General features: G+C 42.4%; 1 protein-coding gene across 1 annotated transcript in view; it reads left to right on the plus strand.

Annotated features, from left to right (window-relative positions):
• LOC311583757 (mitochondrial adenyl nucleotide antiporter SLC25A24) overlaps positions 1 to 23,651 on the plus strand; it is a 35,683-nt gene extending 12,032 nt beyond the window's left edge. The window contains exons 3-10 of the mRNA XM_084757598.1: positions 3,104 to 3,191; positions 8,184 to 8,295; positions 10,219 to 10,377; positions 12,380 to 12,526; positions 13,955 to 14,062; positions 15,760 to 15,927; positions 19,057 to 19,207; positions 21,713 to 23,651. Of these exons, the coding sequence (XP_084613724.1) occupies positions 3,104 to 3,191; positions 8,184 to 8,295; positions 10,219 to 10,377; positions 12,380 to 12,526; positions 13,955 to 14,062; positions 15,760 to 15,927; positions 19,057 to 19,207; positions 21,713 to 21,897 (1,118 nt within the window). The 3' untranslated portion in view covers positions 21,898 to 23,651. The remainder of the gene's footprint in view (positions 1 to 3,103; positions 3,192 to 8,183; positions 8,296 to 10,218; positions 10,378 to 12,379; positions 12,527 to 13,954; positions 14,063 to 15,759; positions 15,928 to 19,056; positions 19,208 to 21,712) is intronic.
• The last annotated feature ends 3,706 nt before the right edge of the window (positions 23,652 to 27,357 follow it).

The following is a 27,357-nucleotide window of genomic DNA, read 5'->3' on the forward strand; positions in this document are numbered from 1 at the left end:
TCCACGGAGCCATCTCTCCAGCCCCATATCCATATTCATTTACTTTTTTTTTAAGATTTTATTTTACTTTTAGTTGTATTTCTCTGTGAGAGAACTCAATGCTCTTAACCACAGACACATGGAGCCTTAAGAGTCCATATTTTCAGTGATGAAATTATAGATAGCTTTGTCTACTGAATTAAAAATTGCCATAAAATGTTAACTATTGAGATTATGCTGATTGTACTTATAGTTGTGGTTTAAAAAATAATTATTTTTTACTTGTCCTTCCAATAAGAGGTATTTATTGTTTCCATATATGGGCATGACTGTTGTATATCGTAAAACCGAAAAACTTCATATCTTATACTTGATAATCTTTCTGAAGGATTAATTTAGGAAAGATAGTCTCTAATCCTTAAAGTGACAATAATAGTCTGTATCTTCTGGCTGGGATAGCATGAGTCCCAGTTAAGTAGGCAGAAAAACAGTAAAGCCATGGAAGGATAAAGCACTAGACCCCGTGTCCAGAGGCATCTGCTGTTGGGGGAATGACTGATGAGGATTATACAGCTCTACCCCTTTTCTGACTTAGTGAGTGGCCAGAGTCACTCATTCACAGACTGGCTATTCAAGAAAGAAGTTGGTCAATAGATTGAAAAAAAAAATAGTGTTCTTTTCAAGAGTTGGTTTGCAAATTTTTAGTAAAAATCCAGCTGGTAAATATTTTCATGTTTGGGCTACATAGCCTGAGTTGTGGCTATATTTCAACCAAAAAAAGTATGTAGGCAAATTATTTGGCTACATTCGAATAAAACTTTATTTAAACAGGAAGTCAACAGGCTTTCTTTGAATTTATGGTTATAGTGTACTAGCTACTGATTGAGACTGAACACTAACTTAAAAAATCAAATTCCTCCAAATAACCAAACCTTTGAGATGGTTGTGTTGATGGTTCATAAGGGCAAAGAGCTGAGCGCGTGGTGGAGGTGGAGCTCTGAGCTCCGGTAAACTTCGCATTATTTGCCCTCAAGTCGAGCCTGAATCCAATTCTCAGGCAAAACTCAGTTTTCAAAATTAACTTTCCTTCCTCCATGCAAACTTTCACCCCAACCTGGACACTCCTCTACAGCTCAGCTGCAGAGACAGTGTTGTCTGTGTCCAGTTAATATCTGGAAAGTGGGACAATCTCGGGACCCCCTGCTCCATGACTAGTGCTCAGCCATGCGGTACATAGATGGTGTGCGCATCATTGTCCACCCCAGGAAACTGTAAATGAGCCACAGGTAATAGAGGTGAAATTTTAACAATACATTTTTAGTAACTGTAGACAGTTCCCCTTCACTTATTACCTCATATATATTTTGAAACAACATCATTATAGGTTCCTATTTTCATCAGAATTCTTCAACTTCAACATTTATAGCTTATTTGCTCGTCGCTTGTGGACTTTGTACTGGTGAATATTACTACTTGCTAAAATTTAACCCCAGGAGTTATCCCAAGATGTGTACTTCAGATATCCGTGGCCTTTCACAGAAGAGTACAGGTTTTGAATAGCCAAACATAGACATTCCTAGTTGAGGCATAGTAAGGATAAAGTGCCATTCTTTATTATTTATTTATTTATCTTTTTTGTTTTTTTTTTAGGCAAGGTCTCTCTGTGTAGCCTTGACTGTTCTGGACTCACTTTGTAGACTAGGCTGGCCTCGAACTCACAGCGATCCGCCTGCCTCTGCCTCCCGAGTACTGGGATTAAAGGCGTGCGCCACCACGCCTGGCCATTCTTTATTCTTAAAAGATAAAGTGACATTCTGCTTTAATTTAGTGCTCAGACTGTAAGCAAGAGTCTTTTTTTTTTTTTTTTTTTTTTTTGGTTTGGTGCATTTTGCATCTTTGTACATCTTTTGATGGACAATTTTACTTTATAAGATGTTCCCCCATACACAGTGCTGGTATCTCCAAGTCTGAGAAAGTCATGGTGTGTGCCACTCAGAAATGCAGATTCCTTAGGAAAGTTTTGACAAGAGTTCAATGTTAGTGAATCAACAATGCACTGTTGTGAAGTGTCCCAACAGAACATGAGATAGTAGGCCATTTGATGAAAATGCCATGGTAGAGGCTTGCAGGAGCCTGGACCTGAATTCCCTGCAGGATCAGTGGCTTTCTGGTTGCTTAATTCAGTGTCTGCAGAAACTTTACAGAATATGGCTGCTGCGTGCACCAAGAGTGGACTGCTAAGTCCCAGCACAGGAGCATGCTGGGATGGTTCTAAAGTGCTTCACTGCTGAAGATAACGCCTCCTCTGCCCCCACATTCTCCAGATTTCCCTGTTATTTCCCTGTCTCTGGGTTGATCCTCACACCACCCTGTCGTTTCTTTACACCCTACTTTCAGAGGCTGCCTTCCCTTCCCCTTGACCTTTGTGTTGGTGTTGGTCCACACCTCCGTGGCAACGGCACCCTCACTTTGAGTGGTTTCATCCCTGTTCATCTGTCAGGACCTCATGATCATTGAGTATGTGAGCCATGTGAGGCAAGAGCGGGTGCTTGCGTTTATGGCATGCATCCTGTTTTCTCTCCTTCCCTTCCCCCTCATTTGTTCCAACTACAATGTTCAGATTTTTCTTGCATTATTTTTTCTCTCTTCCATTGTCTTTTTGTCCTTAGTGTCTATTTTTACTGCCAGATTTCTCATGGGATTCTCTTCTCTTCGGCTCAATTTCTTCTTCTTCTTCTCCTCCTCCTCCTTCTTTCTTTCTTTTTTTTTTCTCTTTCACCTGGTCACATGGGACTCCATGCAGAGCAAATACTCATTTCCATGTGCTTTTTAATGAGTGGTTCCTAATTAGAAAAATCAGCTCTCTCTCCTGTTGTGTCTTAATCTCATCACTTAGCAAGGCCATGAGAGCTTTGGGCCTTCTGTCTGGAGGAACAGCACTATTTATCAACTATGCTTTATGGTTACTGAATCAAATGAAATCTGTATTTGTAAAAAAAAAAAAAATTAAGTATTGATGCTGCAATATGTGTTTAAGCAAACCACTGGCTTACCTAAATGCTTAATTCACTTTAAATTCAGAAAGATTCTGGGCCTGACCTTATGCTGTTTTCATTGTTTGAAGGGAAAATTGAGCCTTCGGAAGTTGTCCAGTCTCTCCAGATGCTAGGCTTACAAATTTCTGAAAAGCAAGCAAAGTTGATTCTTCAAAGGTAAGCCCTCCATCAGACGGACAGACCACTTTTGACTTTTACTTTAATATCTTGTCTTTGATGCTGGTTTCTAAGTGCCAATTTAAAATATCCCCTGCACCTCAGCATACCTCAGCACGCCTGCCTGCTGTCTTTCCTTCCTTCATTCCCTTTTATGTGTATGTAAACACATATTATCTGTGGTGCAGGGATAGGAGACGGATGCTAGAGCTGGCCTAGTTGGTTGTAGCAAGGCCTCAGGGGCACTGGACAGCTGTAAGTCTTATGTCTAGAGATAGGAGTTTAGGGTTTGGTGTTACTTTAAACGTTTATTTGATTTGGTTTATATTATGGGTAATGGGTGTTTTGTATGCATATACGTCCATCCATCACTTGCATGCCTGGTGCCTGTTGAGTACAGAAGAGGTGTCGGGTCTCTTGGAATTGGAATTACAGATGGTTGTGAGTCACCATGTGTGTGTTGGGATCTGGACTCAGGTCCCCTCGAAAAGTACTTGGTGCTTTTAATCTCTGAACTTTCTCTCCCACCCCTGGATATTACATTTTAAATCAGTTTGGTGTCTTCTTTGTTCTAAAAACAGTGCTAGCACAGTCAACTCTGAGGAACTGAGGTTCACCCTGATATTTTCCTACAAAGTACCTCAGTCACGTTCACTCCTCCATCATACGCTTCCATCCGTTTGCCTTCTGCTGGCCTCCTTCACCCTCGTAGTGGCTCTTCTACTTACATTAAACACACACACACACACACACACACACACACACACACACACACACAGACAGGCAGACAGACACACACACACACATGCCTTGATTCTGCATGAGAGAAAATGTGTAATATTTGTTTTTCTGAGCCTGGCTTATTTCTTATCATGATCACCTCTGGTTTCATCCATTTTCCTACAAATGACATAACTTCTTTCTTCTTTATAGCGCTTAATTCTCTGGTGTGTGCATGAGTGTATGTGTGTGTGTGTGTGTGTGTGTGTGTGTGTGTGTGTGTGTGTGTGTGTGTGTGTGTTCCTGTGTTGATGTCATCTAGGCTGACTCGGCTATTATTGTGAGTGGTACAGCAATAGACACAGATGAGAAAGTACCTCCGAGGTGTGTTGACTTAGGGTTCTTGGGGTGCATTTCCAGAAGTAGAAGAGTGGGATCACATGTCAGATCTATCTTTGGCTCTTTGAGCAGTCTCCATACTGATTTCCATAGTGGCTGCCTAGTTTACACTCTCAGCAATAGTGCAAGGCTTCCCTTCCCTCTGGCACCCCTGCGTCTTGAACAGTGTAAGGTGGCATATCAAAGCATTTTTAATTTTCATTTCTCTGAGAGCTGAGGATAGTTGGACATTTTTTAATATATTTATTGCCCATTTGTACATCTTCTCTCAAGAACTGTCCAACTCACCTGCCACTTATTGATTAGATTGTTTGTGGTTTGTCCTTGGTGTTTACTTACATTTTTTTTCTTTCTCATTTATTTCTTTTGGTGAAGAGGCTACCTTTTGAGATGAGTCAGGTGTCTGTGGCCGAGTGAGCTTATTTCTGGTGGTTGGTTCTAATCTTGTCGTCTGAGGGTCTGGTTTTGGGTTGGTGCTATGCTACTGCTGTTGTGCAGCCTTCGTTTGCTGTGGCCTTGTAGCATAAATTAAAACCAGGGTATGGAGGCAGCCTTAGCATTACTGTTTCTGCTCAGAACTGGTTTAGCTATTTGGGATCTTTTGTGCTTTCCTAGTAATTTTAAGATTGTTTCTCCAAGTTCTGTGAGGAATGACCTTAGGCTTTTACTAGGGATTAAGCTGTACATTATTTCTAATAAGACAGTGATTTGAACAGCAATAATTCTAATCCCTGGCCCAAGAGCTCTTTCTGTCTTTTAGTGACTTCTTCCAGTTCTTTCTTCAGTATTTTACATATAAAATGTTTGCTAAGGAGATTTTTCACTTTCTTGGTTAGGTTTGTTCTAGTGTTTACTATTATTATTATTATTACAACTGTTGAAAATGTTTGTTTTCCTTTTCATTGTGTTTATTATTGGTATATAGAAAAGCTAAAGGTTTCTATATGCCAATTGTATACCCCACTACTCTACTGAAAGTGTCATCAGATCTAAGAGTTTTCTGAAAGAATCTTTAGGGTCTTTTAAGTATAGGATCATATTATCTGAAAATAAGGGTAATTTGATTTTTTCCCTTCTTAGCTGTATCTCTTTGATTTCTTTGCCTTATTACTCTTGCTAATGCTTCAGACACTGTACTAAATAATAGTGGAAATACTGAACACCTTAGCCTGTTCCTGATTTTAGAGGCAATTCTTTCATTTTACCCTGTTCTGTATAAAGTTGTCTATAGTTTTTGTTTGCTTGTTTGTTTTGTTTTTTTGAGACAGGATTTCTTTGTGCAGACATGGCTATCCTGGACTCAGTTTGGAGACCAGGCTGGCCTGGAACTCACAGAGACCCACCTGCCTCTGCCTCCTGAGTGCTGGGATTACAGGCGTGTACCCGGCTACATGTAGCTTTTATTATGTTGAGATATACTTGTTCTGTTCCTCCCTTTTTTCAGGACTCGTATTATAGAGAGATGGAAAACTTTGTCAAAGGGTTTTCCTGCATCTAGTGAGATGATCATGTGATTTCTGCCCTTGGTTCTACTATTACTTTATTGGCTTGTGTATGTTGAACCATCTTTTAAAGTTTATTTTGTGCGCATGGGTGTTTTGCTAGTGTGTGTGTGTGTGTGTGTGTGTGTGTGTGTTGTGTGTGTGTGTGTGTTGTGTGTGTGTATGTTGTGTGTGTGTGTGTTGTGTGTGTGTGTGCGTGTGTGTGTGTGTGTGTGTGTGGTGTTTGTGTGTATGGTGTATGTGTGTGGTGTGTGTGTGTGGTGTGTGTGTGTGTGTGTGTGCGTGTGCGTGTGCGTGTGCGTGTGCGTGTGTGTGTGTGTGTGTGTGTGTGTGTGTGTGGTGTGTGTGTATCATGTGCATGCAGTACCCATGAAAGTGAGAACAGGGTGTTCTGCAATCACAGACAATTGTGAGCTGCCGTGTAGGCGCTGGATTGAACCCAGGTCCTCTGGAAGAACAGCCAATGCCTTTAACTCCCGAGCCACCTCTGTAGATCCCCTGTTTCTTACATCCTTGGAATAAAACTAACTTGGTCACAGTTCATGATCTTTTAAATGTGTTATTGTCTTCTGTTTACATGCAGATATTTTATTGAGGATTTTTGCATCATAACGAAACAAAGAGTTAGTTCTTTGAAAAGGCGACGATCGATAAACCCTTAGATTGTCAGAATGTGGGTTTTCCGCCTCTTGATTAAGTCCAGAAATTGTTTCCTTGTAGTTCCTTTGACAGCATTAGGAATAAAGCAAATCCCAACCCTGAGCTCTACAGAAGATCCAAGTGCGTTACCCGTCAGCGTCTGTGCTGCATAGCAAACCACCCACATGGGGCAGGGTGGAAACTTTAAGGGTACTTTGACTGGAGAACACTGAAGTTGAGGGTGTTTGTAAGGTGACACTGGCTATTAGAGCATGCTCATGGAAGAGAAGTTGGGGCTAGGTGCTAAATCACTGCACTGAACCAGAAAACACCGATGAAGTCAGGGCTGCCACTACTGCAACCCACAACACATTTTAAACACAAGTGGTGAGTGGGATGCTCAGCAGGCGTGGAGAGTTGATACCTTTGCACTGGGACAAGTAAAAGCTGAAGTATAATGACACATAAGCACCCCAAAGCAGAAAACGGTTTTGGAGGCATAATAATAAGTATCTGAAAATTGCATCTTATTTGTATGCCACCGAATGTGTCACTGTCATATAAATTATAGAATAAAATGTGAGAAAACACCAAAACATTTCCCCAGAGACATTAAGTCAATACCTACCAGAGCTCCTGTGCCTGCTGCTTTAGCAGCTATGTGTACTGAATGGTGCAGTCCAACCTCATATGATTTTGCATTGGTCTTAGGAAAATCTCATAGAATGGGCTTTCTGTCAAGAAGTTTGTAAAACAAAACAAAACAAAGCCCCTCAGAGTTTGTGTTACAACTAATACCTGTAAGATGACAACATGATAAGTTTAGAATTCAAAATGAGATATCAAGATTTCTTAAAACTCAAACATCAGACATTAACAATTTGTTGTTTTAGAGTCATTGCTAGTTTTCTTTCTTTTTTCTATGTCTCTACCACATATCTATCTGTCTGTCTGTCTATCTATCTATCTATCTATCTATCTATCTATCTATCTATCTACCTACCTACTTATCATCTATCAACTTTTGGTTTTTTGAGACAGGGTTTCTTTGTGTAGCACTGTCTGTCCTGGAACTCACTCTGTAGACCAGGCTGGCCTCGAACTCAGAGATATGCCTGTTTCTTCCTTCCAAATGATGGGATTAAAGGTCTGTGTCACCATGCTCAGCGTGCTAATTTTCTTATATTGATAAAAATCGGAGAAGAAAATTGATAGTATATTTTGAATCTATTTCAAAATCACATCCAAATGTTGCAAGCTTAAGGCATTAACAAATAATTTCCTAGCTGACGGGGGACGGGGTGGGGAGGACCCTGAACTCATTCATTTGAACCTCTCAATATTTTATTGTTCAGTTTTTGTATTTTTTAGCTTAGTGACTCTGAGTTCAACAGAATGCTAAAGGCAATCTGTAGTGGGCTCTGTCTGTAATTTTTGGATCCAGTTTTCTCCAAATAGTGAAAGTGACTGTAAAGGTATAACATGCAGGGTTCTATTTCCAGCAACATATAATTTTGAGTGATGTATTTTTCTTGAGGATGGAATCCAGCGCTTCACGACTGCTAACCGACTGCTCTGTTGCTGAACCTTTTAAACCTGCCAAGGGGGGGTTTTAAAAATTCAATAAGAATATTACGTTGGAAAGCAATTCTTCATTCTGTAAAATGGGCGGTAATGTTAGGTCTGTCCATGCGTTTATCTTGTTCTTTAATCATCTGGTTAAACCTTTCAGCATCGACTCTGATGGGACAATGACCGTGGACTGGAATGAATGGAGGGATTACTTCTTATTTAACCCTGTGACAGACATTGAGGAAATTATCCGCTTCTGGAAACACTCTACTGTAAGTGCCACAGGCATAGTAATGATGCAGGAAACACAGCTGTTGCCTCAAAGGAGATGAGAGATAATTTATTCCGTACCTAAATGAGGGTCTGGCATGGGAAACGTGGATCCAGGTTACCCCAGATTCAGTGTTCTAACATGGAAATAAAAACTCCATGAGGTTTTTATAGTAATAGAGCAGAGAAAATCGTAAATCAAGACACTTTTCAAATACATTGGTGGAAACATCAGCTAGACGGCTTATAGCAGAGTTTCTGCTTTGGATGCTGTGTGATGGCGGTCTTAGCCCTCGGGTTGGTGGAATCTAGGGGTTCATTCATATCTTCCAATGGTTTTACCTAATAGTCACAAGGATGTGAGGTCACACACAGAGGTGGGCAATAAACACACGTTAAGGGGATAAAGATGGTTAGGGTAGGTTGGCTCGAGACTTGCAACGTTGCCACCTTTCCACATCACTGAAGTTTGATCAAGCTGTCAGTCTTCAGAGTCACCTGTTCTTCATGGGTCTCTGCTTGGCAACCGTTACCACCCAAGAGCACCGTAACACCCTGGAAGGTCGGTCGGCCAAGCCCCAAGAGGGTCCCAGGATATATTTAATTACTAGAATTCTGTTTATTCCATCAGGCATAGATTTATAGAGTATCTTTCAAGCTCCCAAGGTGGCATAACTACAGCTTTTCTCCAAACTTGGAAGAAGTCCCCTCTTGATGAATAAGCTGTCCGGGTGTCACTGGCACCCAGAGCTTCTGCCAGAGAGAGAAGTCTGGTAGTCAGAGGGCATGCATTACCCAAATCACCCCTGCACTTCCCGATCGCTAAAGATGATATGGCCTCGGGTTCCTCCTGAAATTCTGCCTTTTCAGGCTGCCTAGATTTATTGCCGTCATAAGGTGCTAGAGAATAATTTTGACTCATATGCTTGGCATTTCCTTCCAGTGTATACTTCACAAATCTTAACAGTGATTGGTTCATTAGCATTCTGCTAAGATATATTGGTGTAAATTAGATTCTGTTGTACAGTCTGTTCCCTGAAGCCCTTGGGGGACCTTCTGCAGCATCCCCCATCCTTCAACTTGTGGATTTGTCCTCTGTACTTGGAGAGAAGATTCTTTGGTTCCCACTCAAAACACCCAGGCATCACACTGTCACTAGGAACAATGCCTACACTTGCCCAGGGCATTATAAAATCAATTATGAGTATACATTTTACACTGCGTCAAATTCATATTACGTCTTTGGGGATAGATGATAACATTTGATGAACCCATTTTTCTCGGTAGCAAATGAAAGAAGAGAGTATTACTACCAAAGTGTGGCTCATTACCTTTCATTCTTGCCCATAAAGTTTTAGGTCAAGGTGATTCTTTTGTGGTGCTAGTGCCTGGAGCATGCTAAGAAAATGTTCTGTGACCTAGTGATACCCATCACATCATTTAGATAATTAAGTTGCAAATATATAATGGTAAAACTGCTCTCAAACTATATAGAAGATAAGTATAGGACTATTTATGTGCGTGATTTAATTTTAAAATTCACATATTTACATTTAAATATATACTTCAAGGCATGGAGTATAATGGGCCATAACTAAGACAGTGTGACTTTCTAGCATCATGAAAAGTGACTGACAAGGGTTCACTAAATGTGGTAAAATATTACCCTTTTAATAAAAGTCACCAGATCCGACAAAAGGAGAGAGTTGTGATTGTTGGCTCTGTGCTGTTTCCAGGCCTTGTGCGGTTGATTCTGCATTGTGCTCAGAGTGAAAAGACTCTTCCTCATGTGCACTCGGCTAGGTTCAATGTCAATCCCAAGGAAGACTCTCCCTTCTAACAGTAACAGCTCAGACGCAAAAATAAAGTTCTGGGCTTATCTTCTTGAGACTGAAGAGCCGTGGGCTCTCTTTCCATTTTACCAGGGAATTGACATAGGGGATAGTTTAACTATTCCGGATGAGTTCACAGAAGATGAGAAAAAATCAGGACAGTGGTGGAGGCAGCTTCTGGCAGGAGGCGTCGCCGGCGCCGTCTCAAGAACCAGCACCGCGCCTTTGGATCGCCTCAAGGTCATGATGCAGGTGAGCCGCCGCGCCTTTGTCTACCTGTACATCTGTCACAGTCCTTTGTGCCTTAGAATAGTGTAGTCTCAGGTCACTAACCCTCAGATTAGGCACATGCATAGGTATTTGGCACTGTTCTACTACACTGTAAATGTTAGTACTTGTGTGCAATGTGACTTTAAAAGTTTAATAATAATAATAAGAAACTCCTCCTTGCTATTATAGGGTTCTCATTAAATCACTTATACTTTCTTTGATTTTGATGTGAGAAAGTAGAGGATTTCTCAAATCTAGAATCTTGCTGATAAAAATATAATTTCTTTCTTTCTTCTTTTCTTTTCTTCCTTTCTTTTTTCTTTCTTTCTTTTTTCTTTTCTTTCTTTTCTTTCTTTTTTTTTTTTGAGACAGGGTTTCTCTGTGTAGCCTTGGCTGTCCTGGAATCACTTTGTAGACCGGGCTGTCCTCGAACTCTCAGAGATCCCCCTGCCTCTGTCTCCCAGAGTGCTGGATTATAGGTGTGCACCAAGAATGTAATTTCAAAAGTGATTGTAGAGATAAGTTAGCAGAAAAGTCCTGGGTTTCTAGACAAACTTGGCTACTTATTGACATTGGGCTGGCCATGTGGAGAGAAGAGAAAGAAAATCCATTCGTGCACATGATGGTAAAACACTTCATGTTCATGGCAGCTCGGTAAGACAGGTGGTTTGCCTTCATTTTATCTATGATAAAACTGAGGTTGTATGACCATATAGTGTGTGTGTGTGTGTGGGAGGTTCCCCTCGATCATAGACCTAGGTAGGGGAATAGGGTGAAAGCGGGAGGGAGGGAAGAATGGGAGGATACAAGCGATGGGATAACAATTGAGTTGTAATCTGAATAAATTAATAAAAAAAAAACTGCGGCTGGAAGAATGAAACTTTGCTTTATGAGAAAGAGTAGACGAGTCATGATGTAGCTTCTCCTCCAGAGCCCTTGGTTCTTACCCTGCACCTGACCTCTGAGAGCTCTTGTTTTTTCCATTTCCACAACGGGCAGAGTTGCTAATAAGGATGGCTCTAAAGCTTAGCTTATATAAACGCTGGCATACTGGAACAACCTAGGAGAACATCGTAGTTGCTTAAGAATTATTTTATTTTATTATATCTTATGTATTTGGGTGATTTTCCAGTATGTATGTATGTGCATATACATGGGGCGCCCATATTTTCTAGAAGATTGTGCCAGGTCCCCTGGAGCTGTAGTTACAGATGGTTGTAAGATGCTGAGTGGATGCAAGGTGATCTGTGGATGCTGGGAACCAAACCTGTGTCCTCTGAAGAGCAGCCAGTGCTCTTAACCACCGAGCCAGCTCCACAGTTCCTTCAAATGTGTAAACAAACCTGTGTTTGTTATACCCACAGTCAACATGTCTTTATTTTTAAACTGTTTGAACAAAGTATTTCTAACAATATTTTAAGCTGTCTTTCATTCACAATGTATCCAATCCCAAAATGTGTTTAGGGATCTAGTGCTTTGTAGAAAACAGGAGGGAATTTGCAGGTGCCTTTTTCCCCCCCTCTTTAATACAGTAGTAAACTGACTTTGAGAAAGCTTGAGTTGGCACATGTCTTTTCCTTTGCCATATGCCATCATGAAGCTTATTATTTAAAATAAAACGGATCTGTTAGGATATTTAGGATTATCTGAAGGGTTTTCCAAAGTCTCCAAACGCAGCCTCACGGTCTTGGTTTATCACCAGGAAGAGATACGGGTTCAAATCAATCAAGGAGAGGAAGTACAGAGGGCGGGGTCCAGGAAAGTACCAAATTCAGGACTGCTTTCATCTATGTCCTGTGCAGCCCTAACACCTTTCTTTCCCGATGCTGATGTGCTACAGTGATGAGCGGAACGCGGCAGCCCCTCAGAGACGCTCACCGTCTTAGCATTCAGAATCCAGTGTTTGTGTTCGGCTCACACCTACTTTAGAAATTGTATCAACCATATGCAGAAGTATCCCATGGCACTTTGCTTTTATTTTTAGGTTCATGGTTCCAAATCAATGAATATATTTGGAGGTTTTCGGCAGATGGTAAAGGAAGGAGGAATCCGTTCCCTTTGGAGAGGGAATGGCACAAATGTTATTAAAATCGCTCCTGAGACAGCTGTTAAGTTCTGGGCTTATGAACAGGTAATTGTTATCATCTGTGAAAACGATTAACAAAAGGAGTTAGCTAACTGATCCAGTTAAGATTCGCAGGCAGGGCTTTGGGGATCCATTCCTAACACTTCACAGGGAAAGTCCTTACGGGAAGCTAGGATTAGATAAACTCAGTGATTCCACAGAGCTGGATTCTGGGGTTTTGGATGCCATAGTAACATCCACAGAGGGAAGCTTTCCCCAACCTCGTGTCTAAGTAGCTCTTCAAAGCAGGATCTTAGGTGACTCATCTTGAGTTCCTAGTGGACACAGGTCACTTAATCTAAGTTTTACTAAAGTACTCCTGAAATTAAAACTGTTCAGGTGAATCCCTTTGCGTGAGTGGAATTATACTTAGTTCTAAAATTTTTTTCTGTCATTTCTTCTATTATTATTTATCATGACCTATATGGATGGGCCTTAAAGTTTAACTCCACACTGTAGTTTATTTGAATATGTTTAGTGTTAATTCTGGAGAGTTTGTCCTGGAGAAGCATACTTCTTTGAAATGACCAGGGCTAGCGGTAGCCCTTTCTTGACTTTGAAAATAGAGAAACAGAAAGCAGCTGACCTAAGTCTTGACGTGGAGTTCACTCTGGGGAAAGAAATTTTCCTGATGCAAATGTCAGGCATTCAAATTATGACTAATTTTTTGATAAGAATGCCAGAGCCTAAGGTACATATTCAAAAATAATGCTGTTATTTCAATATGAGGAAGCGCAGTGTGTCTGAAAGCCCTCACACAGCACACTTGATACTGCTTGTCAGCTTCTTATTTTGGCTACTCCAATGGGCTCACTCCCTTCCTTCCACTCCCCTCCCCCCTTTTTAAATGATGCTGGGATTTGAACTTAGGGTACCTTATGATTCGAAGAGCTCTACCATTGAGCTCTGTTGCTAGCCCTGTGGTACTGTAATTGGAAAACCCACTGCCTAGGAGACGCAGTCAGCATTTCAGCCCCCACTTCTCTGCTAGGACTGTTAGGGTAGAGGGTGCATCTTGAGGCTCCTCATCGTACTGTAAGTGAATCAATTCCTAGGGTCTCATATGGTTTTCACCACTGAAGGCATGGCTTAAACAATACAAATTTACCTCCCACAGCTCTCAAGTTTAAGGAGGAGCAGATCAAGGGCTAAGCAGTGGAGACCCTCTTCCTGGCTTCTTGCTCTGTCATCAGATGGCCTGGGTCCATAGTTTTGGGGGAGTGTAAGCTATCAGGCATACCTTCTGACAAGGACGCTAGCTAACTCTCTTCCGAGGCCTCAGAACCTCCTCTAACCATAATTGTCTCCAAAGGCTCCTAATACCATCACAATGGAGGTTATAGTTTAACATAGGAATCTGGGAGGGGCACAGTTACCCTACAGCAGCTATTAATATGTATCTTAAAACTTCTTCTTCTTTTTTTTTTTTAACAGTATAAGAAGTTGCTTACTGAGGAAGGACAAAAATTAGGTACCTTCGAGAGGTTTATCTCTGGTTCCATGGCTGGAGCAACTGCACAGACTTTTATTTATCCCATGGAGGCAAGTACCACTGTGGTCTGACTGCTTGGTGGTGTTTGCATTGGTCAGCTGTAGAGAGGCACTGAATTAGCCCAAACTCAACAGGTTAAAACAAGCCTTGGCCAGCTCGCGATTCGGGAGGCTGGGTTTCTCTGGCTCTGGGTTTTTCATCATCTTTTGTCAAGGCCTTTTGCAGCCAGGGCTGCAGTTACCTAGAGGCTAACGTGGGGGTGGGTCTGCTTTCAGGCTCACCCATGTGGCTGCTGCCAGGCCTTGCTGGCCATTGGCAGAAGCATTATTCTCTTAAAAAAGTCTTTCTAGATGGTCTGTGCCTCTTCACAGCGTGGTAGCCTCCTTCCTTTATAGTCAGTGCTGTTATGAGGGAGAAGAGAGAAAGAGACTGCGAGCAATAAGAGCTATTGCCTGCTGTCACTTTCACTGTACCTGGCTGGCTGTACAGGTACCACTGTACAGACTGACACTGGTACCATGTGGGAGTGACCATGCCAAGCAGAACATCCCTGGAGGCAGGGCCCTTAGAGGCCATCTCAAAGGCTGGCTGACACAGTCCTGACAGGGATTATGCCTCATTCCTCTCGAGAGAGCTTTTGGGGCCATAATCACAGTAACGGAAGCTGAGGCTTTGGCTGTGAGACGGTAATGCCAACTAGACATCATTCCTGTAAAGCACGGGCTGGCTAGCAGATTGTGGACCACCCAAGGGCTGTTGTGTACAGCTTCAACTATTGCTACACTTGAAAAAGTCAGGAAGAAAGCAAAGGAAAAGCAAAGCCCGTGTAACAGATCTCACACTTGAGGCTTGCAGAGGCTGAAGTATTTACTACTGGGCATTTTTGTAAAGGGTTTGCCAACTCCTACTTTGGAGCAAAACTAACACTGTAGATGTGGGTAGTTTTACAGATATGACTAAGGCTTTTCAATAACTGATAAGAGCTAAACAAAATATATCCTCAACTTGAACTTTGTGATACTCATACCAATGTGTGTGTGTGTTTGTGTGGGTGCACATGTGTGTGTGTGCATGTGTGCGTGTGTGTGTTTGTGTGGGTGCACATGTGTGTGTGGGTGCGTGTCTGTGGAAACCAGAGGTCAACCCCAGGTGTCACTCATACCTTGTTTTTGACACGGCCCAAGCTCAATGACATAGTTGATTGGCCCAGAGGTCCATCTGCCCGTCTTACCTCTACTCCCATGCCTGGCTTCTCAGGTTGGTTTTGTGGGTCAAACTCAAGTCCTGGTGTTTGTGCTTTGTAGACTGAGCTACCCCTGAGTCTCTGGAGTTTTTTTTTTCCTATTCCTCCACGCAGCCTTCATTTCAGCTAATACCATCACCTTCCCACCTCTGCTCCTCCCATCCCGTGCTTCAAGGTGAAGACACTGCAATTGTCCCCAGTGCCACCATTTTCTTCACCTTTCTTGCCAACCGATTTTATTATGACATCCAAAGGATTGTCTGGTCCACATTTATTTATTTTATTTTTTTTTTTTGGCAAAGCCCTCCTTCGGACTCATTATTAACTGGCCCTTCCTGGCTCTGATTTTAGCTTCTCAATAGAAGTACCACCGAGGGAGAATCTATCAGCAGAACGGACATTCTCGCGAGAGACGGGATTTGCTTCGTGCTTTATGAAATGAATGCTTTTGAATTGTTCAGTGTTAAATGCGAATGATATTGTGTTGCATTCTTCGGAACCTAGGTCTTGAAAACCCGGCTAGCTGTAGCCAAAACTGGACAGTACTCTGGAATATACGGCTGTGCCAAGAAGATTTTGAAGCACGAAGGCGTCGGGGCTTTTTACAAAGGCTACGTTCCCAATTTACTGGGTATCATTCCTTACGCAGGCATTGACCTCGCTGTGTATGAGGTGAGTGAGGGCGCAGCTGTGCTTCAGCGTGCTGAGCAGCTGGGTAGGTGGTCGCCATCGACTCTGCCTTTGTGTCAAGGCTGGGAGAACGCGAGAGGGTGGAGGAGGATGGCTTGTGACTGGACCGCCTGCAGGCGTGTTCTTCAGTCCTTCCAGCACCATGGCTGGGAGATCACAAATGTACCGAATCTTTTTTTTTTTTTTTTTGTATTTTCCTTGCATATTTACTTTTGTTCACCAAGAATAGGAACTCAAATTCAGTTTGGAAGATGGCAGGAGGGACTGGGTGGGGCACAGAAAAAAATAAGCAGAAATTTATTAGAATTACTAAAACTTGCACTAACAGAGCCAAGTGGTCACACAGCTTCGCCTCTAGGGCTGGGGACTGGGGGTGGGGATAGAGGTGGGGGGTGGGGGTGGGGGTGGGGGTGGGGAATGCAGTTCAGCCTGTAACGCGTAGCCCGTGCATGGAGACTTGAGTTCAGACTACTGAGAACATGAACCATGAGTGGCTCCTGTCAACAAGCTGTGGGTCACCCCTGCCACACGGGCCACTTAATAACTTGGGACTCTGACAAACATTGACCGAACACACATTATATTCAAACCATGCTGGATTGAGAGGAGGACTCAGGGCCTTTAAGAACCCGGAGTTGTGGTGTGGAGATGGGCAGCCCCCCCAGGCGAAGCTCAGCATTGTTAGCCATGCCATGACACGAAGCAGCTGAACCCCAGCTCCGGAGGGATGATACGTAATGAAAGCGGCTCGGAAGGCTTATTTGATTATGTATTTATTATTATACTTAGTTTTGCCTTTTCCTAGATCCTCTACTTCTCTACCCATCTAGTGTTGTGTCCTTATTTTTATATTTTTTATTTATTTTTAAATATTTTTATTTAGTTTTAATCTATGTGCATTGGTGTGAAAGTGGCAGATCTTGGAGTTACAGACAGTTGTGAGCTGCCATGTGGGTGCTGGGAATTGAACCTGGGTCCTTTGGAAGAGCAGGCGGTGCTCTTAACCACTGAGCCATCTCTCCAGCCCCATGTCCTCATTTTTATAAAGTAGTAACTTCATTTGATTTTGAGCGGCTTTACTGAGATCCAATTCTCACGCCATGCATTTCACCCACTTAAAACATACAATTGAGAGACTTTTGGAATATTATTATTAACTTCCGAAATTGTAATAAAACAGAACCAAAAACTCCTTTTTAAAACCATGACATTCAGAAATATTAGTTATATTTCATTACTATACATTCCCAAAACATTTTTTATCAACCCAAGCTATTACACAGTAATCCTCTCCCTAATATTTCTATCCCCCTCTGACCCTCCAACCCACCCTCAGTCTCTATGAATTTATGTATCCTAGGTGTTTCATTGGAGTCATATATATTATTTGTTTGTATCTGACTTATTTCACTTAACACAACGCCTGCAAGGTTCATTCATGTCTCATACTTTATCCATCTTACTTGTTCAATAATAATCCATCCTACAACACATGCAGTCATGTGCCATGTAATGATGTTTGGGCCAACAAGGAGTCACTCGTGTATGATGGTGTTGTTGCAGATTATAATGGAGCTGAAAAATATGTATTTCCTGATGATGTTTTAGGTGTTTTAACATTGATAACTTGAGGCGTGACCTACATGCTTGGGGTGATGTTGGTGTAAAGAAACCAACTGTGATGACTATTGAGAAGGAGTGTGACACAGTCATGTACATAATATCCTATAGCAGTGATGGATGATTACTGTGGCTTTCTGTATTCTCTGTATTGAATTTTTCACATAAAATTATTTTAAAAATAGAGGTAACATTCCTAGACTCCCCCTAAGCCAGTATCCCTCTAATATAAAAATCTTGACATTGCAACAGTCTATCTCAAGTCAACTAAAATTATATATAAAGCCTACTTCTCCACACTCCCGAAAACCCTCGTTCAGTTTTGATGACAAGCAGTATGTCTTTTTATAGTATGTCCTCTAACATGGGCTTACAATGAGTTCTCATGCTTTTATTTTGAATTCTCTACCATATTTCAAAGGCATTTACATACCTGTATTACAATATTATAAGACTGTAACTTTCTGTGTATTTACTTTTATCATGTACTTCTTTGCGTTTTCTTTTACTGCTTATTGCCCTCTGGTTTCAGACTGAAGGATGCCTTTTGTCATCTCCTGCAGATCTAGTGGTGGTGCAGTCTCTCAGCTTTCATTTATCCTTTATTTCAGCTTTATTTCTCCTTAATTTCTCCTTTTAGAGTCAAAGGACAGTTTTGTCAATATGCTGTTCTCGGCTAGCAGGGTTCTTTTGTTGTTGTTTGATCCTAGCACCTGTAATATAATACCCTGCCTCCTCCCGGCCCATAAGGTTTGCATCGAGAAATACAATAAACAAACAAACAAACAAACAAACCCAAAACACTTAAAATAAAAGCTAGAGTGCTGGCTACTTTTTTCATTGTTCTGATAAGATGCCACAGCTGAGGCAACTTATAAAAGAAAACGTTTGTTTGGGGTTTACACTTTAGGGTGAGACCATGACCATCACAGCAGGGCTCATAGCCGGGGAGGCAATGGCGCTGTAGCAGCAGCTGAGAGCTAACATTCTTACCCACAAGTAAGAGCCAGAGAGAGCCAACTGGGACTGAGCGGGCTTTTGAACCTCAGTGACATAGCTCCGAGACAATTCCACCAACTGAGGGTCAAGTATTCAAACCCATTAGCCTATTCTTTTGTTTGTTTGTTTTGTTTTCTGTTTTTTTTTATTTGTTTGTTTTTCAAGACAGGGTTTCTCTGTGTAGCCTTGGCTGACTGGACTCACTTTGTAGACCAGGCTGGCCTCAAACTCACAGCGATCTGCCTGACTCTGCCTCCCGAGTGCTGGGATTAAAGGTGTGCACCACCACGCCTGGCCATTAGCCTGTTCTTATTCAAACCACTACAACTAGGTATATAGTTTTAAAAAGTATATTAGCATATTTTCATACTTAGAATATTTTACTTTTAAAGAGTTGATTGACTATGTGAAACAACCCTGAAGGTGTTCACGTTGGGTGAACATGGTGGCTGACTACCTCATTTGTTGATGTCTTCTTTGTTTTTGAGGCAGCTTTTGAAGTCTTACTGGCTGGATAACTTTGCAAAAGACTCTGCCAACCCTGGTGTGGTGGTGCTGCTGAGCTGTGGAGCCCTGTCCAGCACCTGCGGGCAGCTGGCCAGCTACCCCCTGGCTTTGGTGAGGACTCGCATGCAGGCACAAGGTGAGTGTGGGTTTTGGGATGGTTGTGATGACACTTTGTGTCACTCATGGTTTTGGAACACACATCTATGTATATATTCTCTCTCTCTCTCTCTCTCTCTCTCTCTCTCTCTCTCTCTCTCTCTCTCTCGTTATTGTGCCTCTTTTTAAAGAAATAATCCAAACTTTTTAAGAGCATAAGGTTTGACATCTAGTAGATTTTGGTTCGGGTCTTTGCTACATGTCTCTTTTTTCACTTTTGTCTTCCATGAGCTGGGATTAAAATAGCAGCAGTCTGTGTAAAGAATTTGGCATTTACTAAACTCTCAAAATAAGCAGTGTCTGGACTATTTATCAGTGCTGTTCAGACCCCAAGCTTGGCACTGAGCCCTCCTCTCTGTGGCATTCTCTCTGCTGGCTCCTGGGCTGACTACCCTCACTCTCCTGCCATTCCCCGGCCACTGTCTTCCTGTTTCCTGCCATGCAATCTTTGTTTTCCTTTTTTCTTTCTTCCTTTTTCCCTGGTCACCTTCATCTACTGGAATTTCTCTTATGAATACTGGGCATCTGTGGCTCCACCCCAACACCTCTTCCCAATGCAGTCATTGTCTCCTTCAACAAAGCAGTCAGTTACTTGTCGACATACTTGAGCTGTCACTCGGACAGGGTTAGAGAATACAGCAAGTCAGGTGTGAATCTGGCCACTGTAGAGCAGAAAAGATGTGGATGCAACCAGAAAATGGCCCTTTAAAACACCTCCTTCTTAGCTGAAGCCTAGGAGTGCAGTGGCCACAGAACTGCGGTGGTGTATTTGAGGAGCTGAGAGGCAACAGTGGCTGCAGAGAGAAATGCAAAATAGCAAACTAAATGCACACAGTCTCCCACGTAGCCCTGTGACCATGCTGGGAACTTGATACTAATGTCATCACATTTGACAAATGATTAACAGACAAAACCTTTAGGGAATGTCCATTTGAGTGGGCGTCGGGCTGGAGTTTGGATTTAAACTGTTGTACAGTAAGGACCGCCCCCTCTCAACTCCCCCCCCCCCCCCATCCCCATTAGCTCCAGACCTGACCTAGCCTGGCTGCCAGGATTTGCCATTTTTCATTAAGGCCCAAACATTTCATATCTCTTCAGACATTTTTGGTCACTCTTTAGAGTTTCCAGAATAAATTCCAAAGTTCTCAGTGGGAGTTCTGAAGTCTTTAGCAACCATGCCATGGCTCAATTTTAGCTCTGTCTCCATTTCCTGACCCCCACTATGCTGCGGTGTGACTTTTCCTGTGGACGCCAGAGTGAACAGATGTCCGTTCGCCCAGCTAGGGCAAGGGCAGACCAAACAAACAGGCTCACTCACGTCTCGCATAGTGCATCGGTGAGCTTGCTGAGGTTATCATTGGAGTGTGGCCGATAGCTACTTACAGGGGCTTGAGGGACGCAAAGACAGCTGCGCCGCCAGCAGCCCACCTTGCAACCAGCCATGGAAGTGGAGTCCTTGGAGCTCCCTGCATAACCTGTAAGAAACTTGCACTGGAGTCTCCTGTGCGCTGGAGCAGCCCTGTGAGTCAGCAGAAGCTATCTGAGCTTAGCAAGTTTTGTTTACTTCCTGAGTCTTAGGAGGGTCCTCAATCCCATGGAGATGCTTCCATTTTGGAGGAAATCGCTTCCCAACATGTGGGCATCTTCAGCCCCCTTGGTACTCTCTGTGGGTAAAATCACATTCAACAATCTCCAAGGTCCCCTCCCCCATGCCTCTTTCGGCCTTTGCCTTTTGTTGTACGTGAGCTGCCTCCTTCTCTCCCTCGCCACCTCCTTTTTCTTTTCCTGCTTTTTTTCCCCCCACTTCCCCCTATTGAGAGAATTACAAGGCCTAGTACTCTACTCTTTCTAAACTTCCCCAAATCTCCCCTTCTCCTATTATCCAAATAAAAATTTAAAACATTTTTATTGGTTCTTTGTGAGTTTTATATTATGTACCCCAGTCCCACTCACCTCCTGTCCCCTCATACCTGCCCTCTGACACTGGTGGAAGCTGTCGTATGTCACGGCGTGTCCCACAGTATTTCCCTCTGTCCGTACATCTTCACAAAATGTTCGCTGGCCTGTGTGCAGCGGCACAGTCATGTGGTTAGAAGTGATGGGCTTGGGCATCACCAACCACAGCTTCTCAGTTTTGCTACTTGCTAACTAGGGGTTCAGGACAAGGCTCCCTATCTTTCCAAGTGTCTAATTCTTCATGTATGAAATACATGTATTTATTCTGAAGGACTAGCATGGAAAGTAAGTAACCCAGTATCTAGCACACAGCAATTGATAATGAGCTGCTGCGCCTGTCCTTGTGGTGGGTGCTATACAAAGAGTTGCTTTTGAACTTGATTTTTTTTTTTATCCATTCGTTGTGTTCCAGACACCGCTCTGAATCCTCGGTTGTCTGCTGTAATAATAACGAGACATACTTGAATATTGGATTCGCCGCCCCTCCTTTTATTTATCGATTTTCTTTGTTTGCTTATCTGTTTGCTAGCCATGGGAGAAGGAGCCCCACAGCTGAGCATGGTTGGCCTTTTTCAGCGAATAATCTCCAAAGAAGGGGTGTCAGGACTTTACAGAGGCATCACCCCAAACTTCATGAAGGTGCTCCCTGCTGTGGGCATCAGCTATGTGGTGTACGAAAACATGAAGCAGACGCTAGGAGTAGCTCAGAAGTGACCAGTCAAAGCCTTGAAGATGGAGACTGTCAGCGCTCTCCCAGTGGCTGCTGGGATTGCAGCACGCCTATTGCAAAAGAAACTTCTTCCCTGTCGAAAGGAGGCGTGTATCCACAGTCACGTCAGGCTTTTGTGTTCAGCTTTCTATCTCCGGTAATGTTCAAAATCACAGTTTCAATAAGTGAAGAGTCCACAAAATTGTACTTTATTTTTGCTGGTAAAGATTCGTGCAATGCATCCTAAATCCGAAAATGTACTGACTTAAGATGAAATCATTTTGTGTGGTAGCGTTCTAAAATCACTAATCTTTGTTCTGGCTGGTTCAAAGTTATGCCAGTTTGTTTACAGCCATTAAAAAAAAAAACAAAACAAAATGATCAGAAAAGCTTGGGACATAAATTGCTTTATTTATTTTAGCTGTCTTTATAGATGTAAAATTTCCCAACAGAAACATTAGTAGAAAAATCACTGTATTTAAAAGTGACCTTGCGTAGTTTATATCCTCATCTGTAAGCAGAATAGGAATGAATTATAGAAGCCAGATTTGTGTGTGGAAGAGCAGTGAGAGAATTATTTATTTCAGTACACATGCTTCTTTTTACTTGCTTTGCTATTTGGTCCCCAATTTTAGACACTGGTTGTCATATGTTGTCAAATTATTGACACAAAATATTATTTTGAAGATCCTATTAATTCTGTCATTGCTTTGGAAAACACCAATGGACAGAACCATTGACTGATATAATTTCCCAGAGAGCATCTTAGTTTTGTTCATTTTTTAAACTCTTTTAATCAAGTCCTCTTAATCAGGAAGGCTCCTTGGAACCTTTATAGAAATCTGAAATTGCTCTTTTCATAACCTGAGTGTTGATTTCAGGTGAATGGCCTCATTGCTTCCCTCTTAGTGTTGAAGTTTGAACCTGTGCTTCTCAAATGGGGCATCACAAAGCTAAGACACCAGCACATTTCAGTAGTAGAATATACTCATCTTACTTATTTTAATGAAAGGCTCAATTTGTAAGTTTATACACCTACATTTTCACTTGCCTTAAAATTTAAGATGACAGAACATTTGTAATGTCATTAGCATTTCATTTTTTAATTAAAGCTGATTTTGTAGTTAATTATCTTTTGTGATTTGTTTTTATTAGAACTTAGAAAAATTTTATTTCTTTTATAAGAAGATATTTTATATTCTTAGCCTCGTAGTATTGGTACACATCTTTAGTCCCAGTACTCAGGGGGCAGAGTCTGGCAGATCTCTGAGTTCGAAGCCAGCCTGGTCTACAGAGAGAGAGTTCTTGGATAGCCAGGACTGTACAGAGAAACCCTGTCTCAAAAAACCATAACAAATAAACAAACAAAAAAGGTAGTTTTAGCATTTTAAGATTTAGTCCATAAACTCATTTAGTTTCTGGTAAATTCTGTTATAATTGTTTTCTGAAAAATATAGTGGCATGGAAATCTTTAACCTACCTACCTCTTTTATTTTTTGAACCAAGGGAAAAGATGGTTTGTGTTTATGAAACTTACTCTGAAATACAGTTTGATTTGTATTCCCAATGCCTGCTAATGTCTTGGTATTTTTGTACTATGTAAGGAAAGGAAGGGACTCTATTTGTACATGATTCATTCTTTTTTTTACTCATAAAAATTATGGAGATGCATAATCTGTTAATATTTTTGGAATTTTAAGCTGGTGAAAACTATGAAAATATTCATAGTTCATTATGAAATTAAATTGTCCCCTGTTGACCACGTGTGTAAGGTATGATTGATTTATCTGTGCCTCTTGTGTCTTTGGGGGGGGAAGCCTCCTAGTGAAGCTACAGTATTCTGATATTGCTACATGGTCACCGCTCGTCTGTATTAAAGGTGTTCGTCTGTTTTTAAAATGGCTTGTTTTCTAATTGTCCTAGTGTCCTCTCTGTTGCTATGACAATACACTCTGAACGAAAGCAACGTAGGGAGGAAAGGGTTATTTCACCTTACAGGCTACCGTCCCTCAGTGAGATTCAGAGTGGGGCAGAAGCAAGGGCTGACCGCGTGGGGGCGTTCCCTCCTACTGTCAGCTGACAGTGAAGACAGTAACCCACAGCGCAGTCTGATCTGGGCAGTCTCTCAGCTGAGTCTCCCATCTTAGGTGACTCTTTGCTTTGACAGTTGACACTCATTTTGAAAAGAACTTACAAATAATACATTTTGTGTGTGCCATACATTTATACCACAGACAGGGGTTGAAACAATGCCATTCACACCTGGCTCCAGAGTCTTTCTCATTTTTTTTTTTCCATTTCTTGAGCAGCTATTGTATCACGCATTTAGGCACAAGAGACTGCGTCCCGCGGCACTCAAAGCACCAAGAAGACTACAAGGTCGCAAGACTAGCATGGCACGTCTTGGCGGGGAGTGTGTTTACCTTGAAATTGTGTAAAAACAAAACACGAGCAAGTTTACTAGTAAGCAATTGAGAATTGGTTTCTGATGCAAATTAAACATAAGTATAGAATCTGATTCATAAAAATGAAACAAGACTGTGGAGGTGGACGGGCCTAAGCCTTACTAACGTTGGGAAGGGCATGCAAGCAGAGACAGCGGCTGTAAGAAGGAGGGACATGCGGAAGCCAGACCATTGCAGATGGCGGGTGGAAAGTGAGCCCAGGGGCGGGGAGTCATGGACTATGGGGAGCACATCAGGAAGGCAGTTAGCTAGACAGTTCTCCTTTCCTGCTTCCTACCTCTACAATAGCAGCAGTTCCCCTGGTGATATTCCCTAAACAAGACCCGAAGGTCTCTACTCCAGGGTTTTGTTATGGGAAATGGTGGGTAAAGGTCTGTTTCTGATAAACATCTTTTCTATTGCAGGCAGAATAGTTTCCTACCCTCTGGGCCCCCTGCTGTTGGCTCATTCCCTGGGTAGTCTCTCCACCTCTGGGAGGAAAGTAAAATTTTAAAGAGAATCAATTTAGAGGCATTGTAATCTACATCCCCCCCCCCCCCCATGAATCAGAGACTCCCACTTGTAGAATGCTCACAGGCTATAAGCTGTCCTCACTGGTTGCTTTACAGCCGCCCTCAGTTCGTTTTTCTTCACACAAGAGTTCGCAGTATTGGAAACAACTTTTTCACTGCCTTCTTCTAGGTTTGACGCTGGCCTGTTTTGAATTGGCTTCCACAGAAACAATAACAAGCAAGTGGTTTTCTTTTGTCACGCATGAGGGTGGGGTGGGAGTGGGACTGTTCAGGGCTTTTGATGCGTTCTGAAGGACCCTTCAAACCCAGCCCGTCTCGCAGACTCCCGGTGTTCCCCAGGCATTCATATCTTCCCAGTGAGTTTATGCTCATCTCTTTACACAGGTTCTACAAAACAGCCATAGCCATGGCTCAGGGCAGATTAGTCTGAATCGTAAGTGTCCCCTGCAGACACACATCCCCCAAGCAGTTTTTGTCATCTGGAAGCAGGTGCCCACACGAATCTTTGTGTGTGACATTGCAATGCAACCAATTTAAATCTATCAGGAAACTTAACAACCAAGCTGTGAGATGGGGCTGTTGGCCTGTCTGGACAGCAGCTGCTGTCCGCACCAGTCAATGCCAGGAAACTTTTTATTTCCAGTCTCCATGAATCTGACTCCAGCCACTGTGCCACTCGCAAGGGGCTTAGTTTTGATGACAGAGGATGAGAACCTGCTTTTGTTTTAAAATGACATGTAATTATCTGTAGGCCCGGCTAGCGATCAATCAAGACACAGACACTTGTTATATTTTAAAATAGCCTTAGTTAACCTGGGGCAGGGCAGATACCAGTCCTTTAAACTACCTCCCATAGTGGGGCAGGCATGGGATCCCTGTCTCAATCCCATGCCATCTGCTTCTAATGACTTTTTATCACGTTACTTCCCATCTATACTCCCAAATACTTGTTAATGTTCTTTATCTGGCCTGGATTCTCCATCCACGCTGCTGGCCATGTGCTCCTTCAGCTAACCCATGGTGGTCTCTCTCCTTTTCTCCTTGTGGTCGTCTCTCTTTTCTTCCCAGGACTCCTCTCTCTCCTAATCCCACCTACCTCCTTTGCCCTGCCCAGGTGGGATGGCTTTTTATTAAGCAAAAGGTTGGGTCACACAGACAGCAAGCAGTAATTAGCATCCCCAACAATCTGGAGATCTCTGTCTTCTCTCTCCAACCACTGGGTTCACCCCTTTCCTCTGTGACGTTGAGAGAACTCTTTCACTCACTTCCCCAAGACCCCCAATAGCTACTCTCCAGGCAAGGCGACTTCTATGTGAGGGTACTGCGCAGTTTCCATTAGCAGAAAGTAATATTTTGTTTCTTGGCTTTGAATGCCCACCCACCTGGTGGTGTACTATTTATTAATCTACCTGGCATTAACAGAAGTTTTGGACCAGGAAGCTCTGCTATATTTGTCTGTAAAAACACTTTTTAAACTTGTTATTTAGAAATAACACTTAGTCATTGTACATATTTGTGGGATCCAATGTGATTTTTTTTCCACACAGTTACTTTTTGAGGCCAGTAAAGGTTCGTCACCTCACGTAGAGTCAGTGGCCTCTACGTTCCACTAGGTGGCAGACTTCTCCCAGGGAGCGCCAGGGGCCTATTGGTACCTGGGAGAAAACAGCAAAGCCTTCCCACTTTGCTTTTTCCCTTTGCCTTGACCTGGAAAATCACTGGGCTACCTCTGAGGCCAGATTTAGATTTCCTGCTCAAACCACCGTTACCCTATTTAGAGGAGTGAAATTAGGGTCAGCCTGTTACCGTTCCAGGAGAGGAGGCGACAGAGAACCTTTCATGTGCTCCACTGAAGGGAAGGGCTTGTTCCTGCTTTTAAAGACATTTTTTTTCCCTAAACCAGAAAGATGCCGTATTTTAAAAGTGAAATTAGACATGATTGAAAGAACAAACAAGGCTTCTTATGTACCGAGCCGTAGGAACATGTTCACAACTGTGGAAAATATTTCCGGGATATTTATGTAGGTAAATAGTTTTTTTCATTTCCCGAAATCATTTGAGACATGCCGTTGTAACTCAAGCTTTTGACACAAGCGTGGAAATAAAAATAAAATAAGCAACTAATAAAACGCTCCCCAAATTGAGTTTTCTTTGATCCTTTTTGGAATTTTCTTTTCTTTTCTTTTTTTCTCTACAGGAACTGTCTTTGTTGATTTTGTGGAGTAATCAGGTTGATATGTTTTACAAGAGATAAAAATGGAGGGCTTGGGGGATGGCTCAGTTGGTAAAGTGCGTACTGTGCAAGCATGAGGACTTAAGTTCAAATCCTCCACATCCAGGCACAGCTGCGAGCATCAGTATCTCTCAGTGCTAGAGAAGGCAGATCCCTGAAGGCCCCAGCAGGAGACCCTGTCTCAAAAACTAAGGCAAAGAGTGACTGGGGACACCCATTGTTGACTTCTGGCTTCCACACACGTGTGCAACACAG

The sequence above is a fragment of the Acomys minous genome, assembly GCF_964271855.1.
Source record: "Acomys minous genome assembly, chromosome: 14".
Lineage (NCBI taxonomy): Eukaryota > Metazoa > Chordata > Mammalia > Rodentia > Muridae > Acomys > Acomys minous.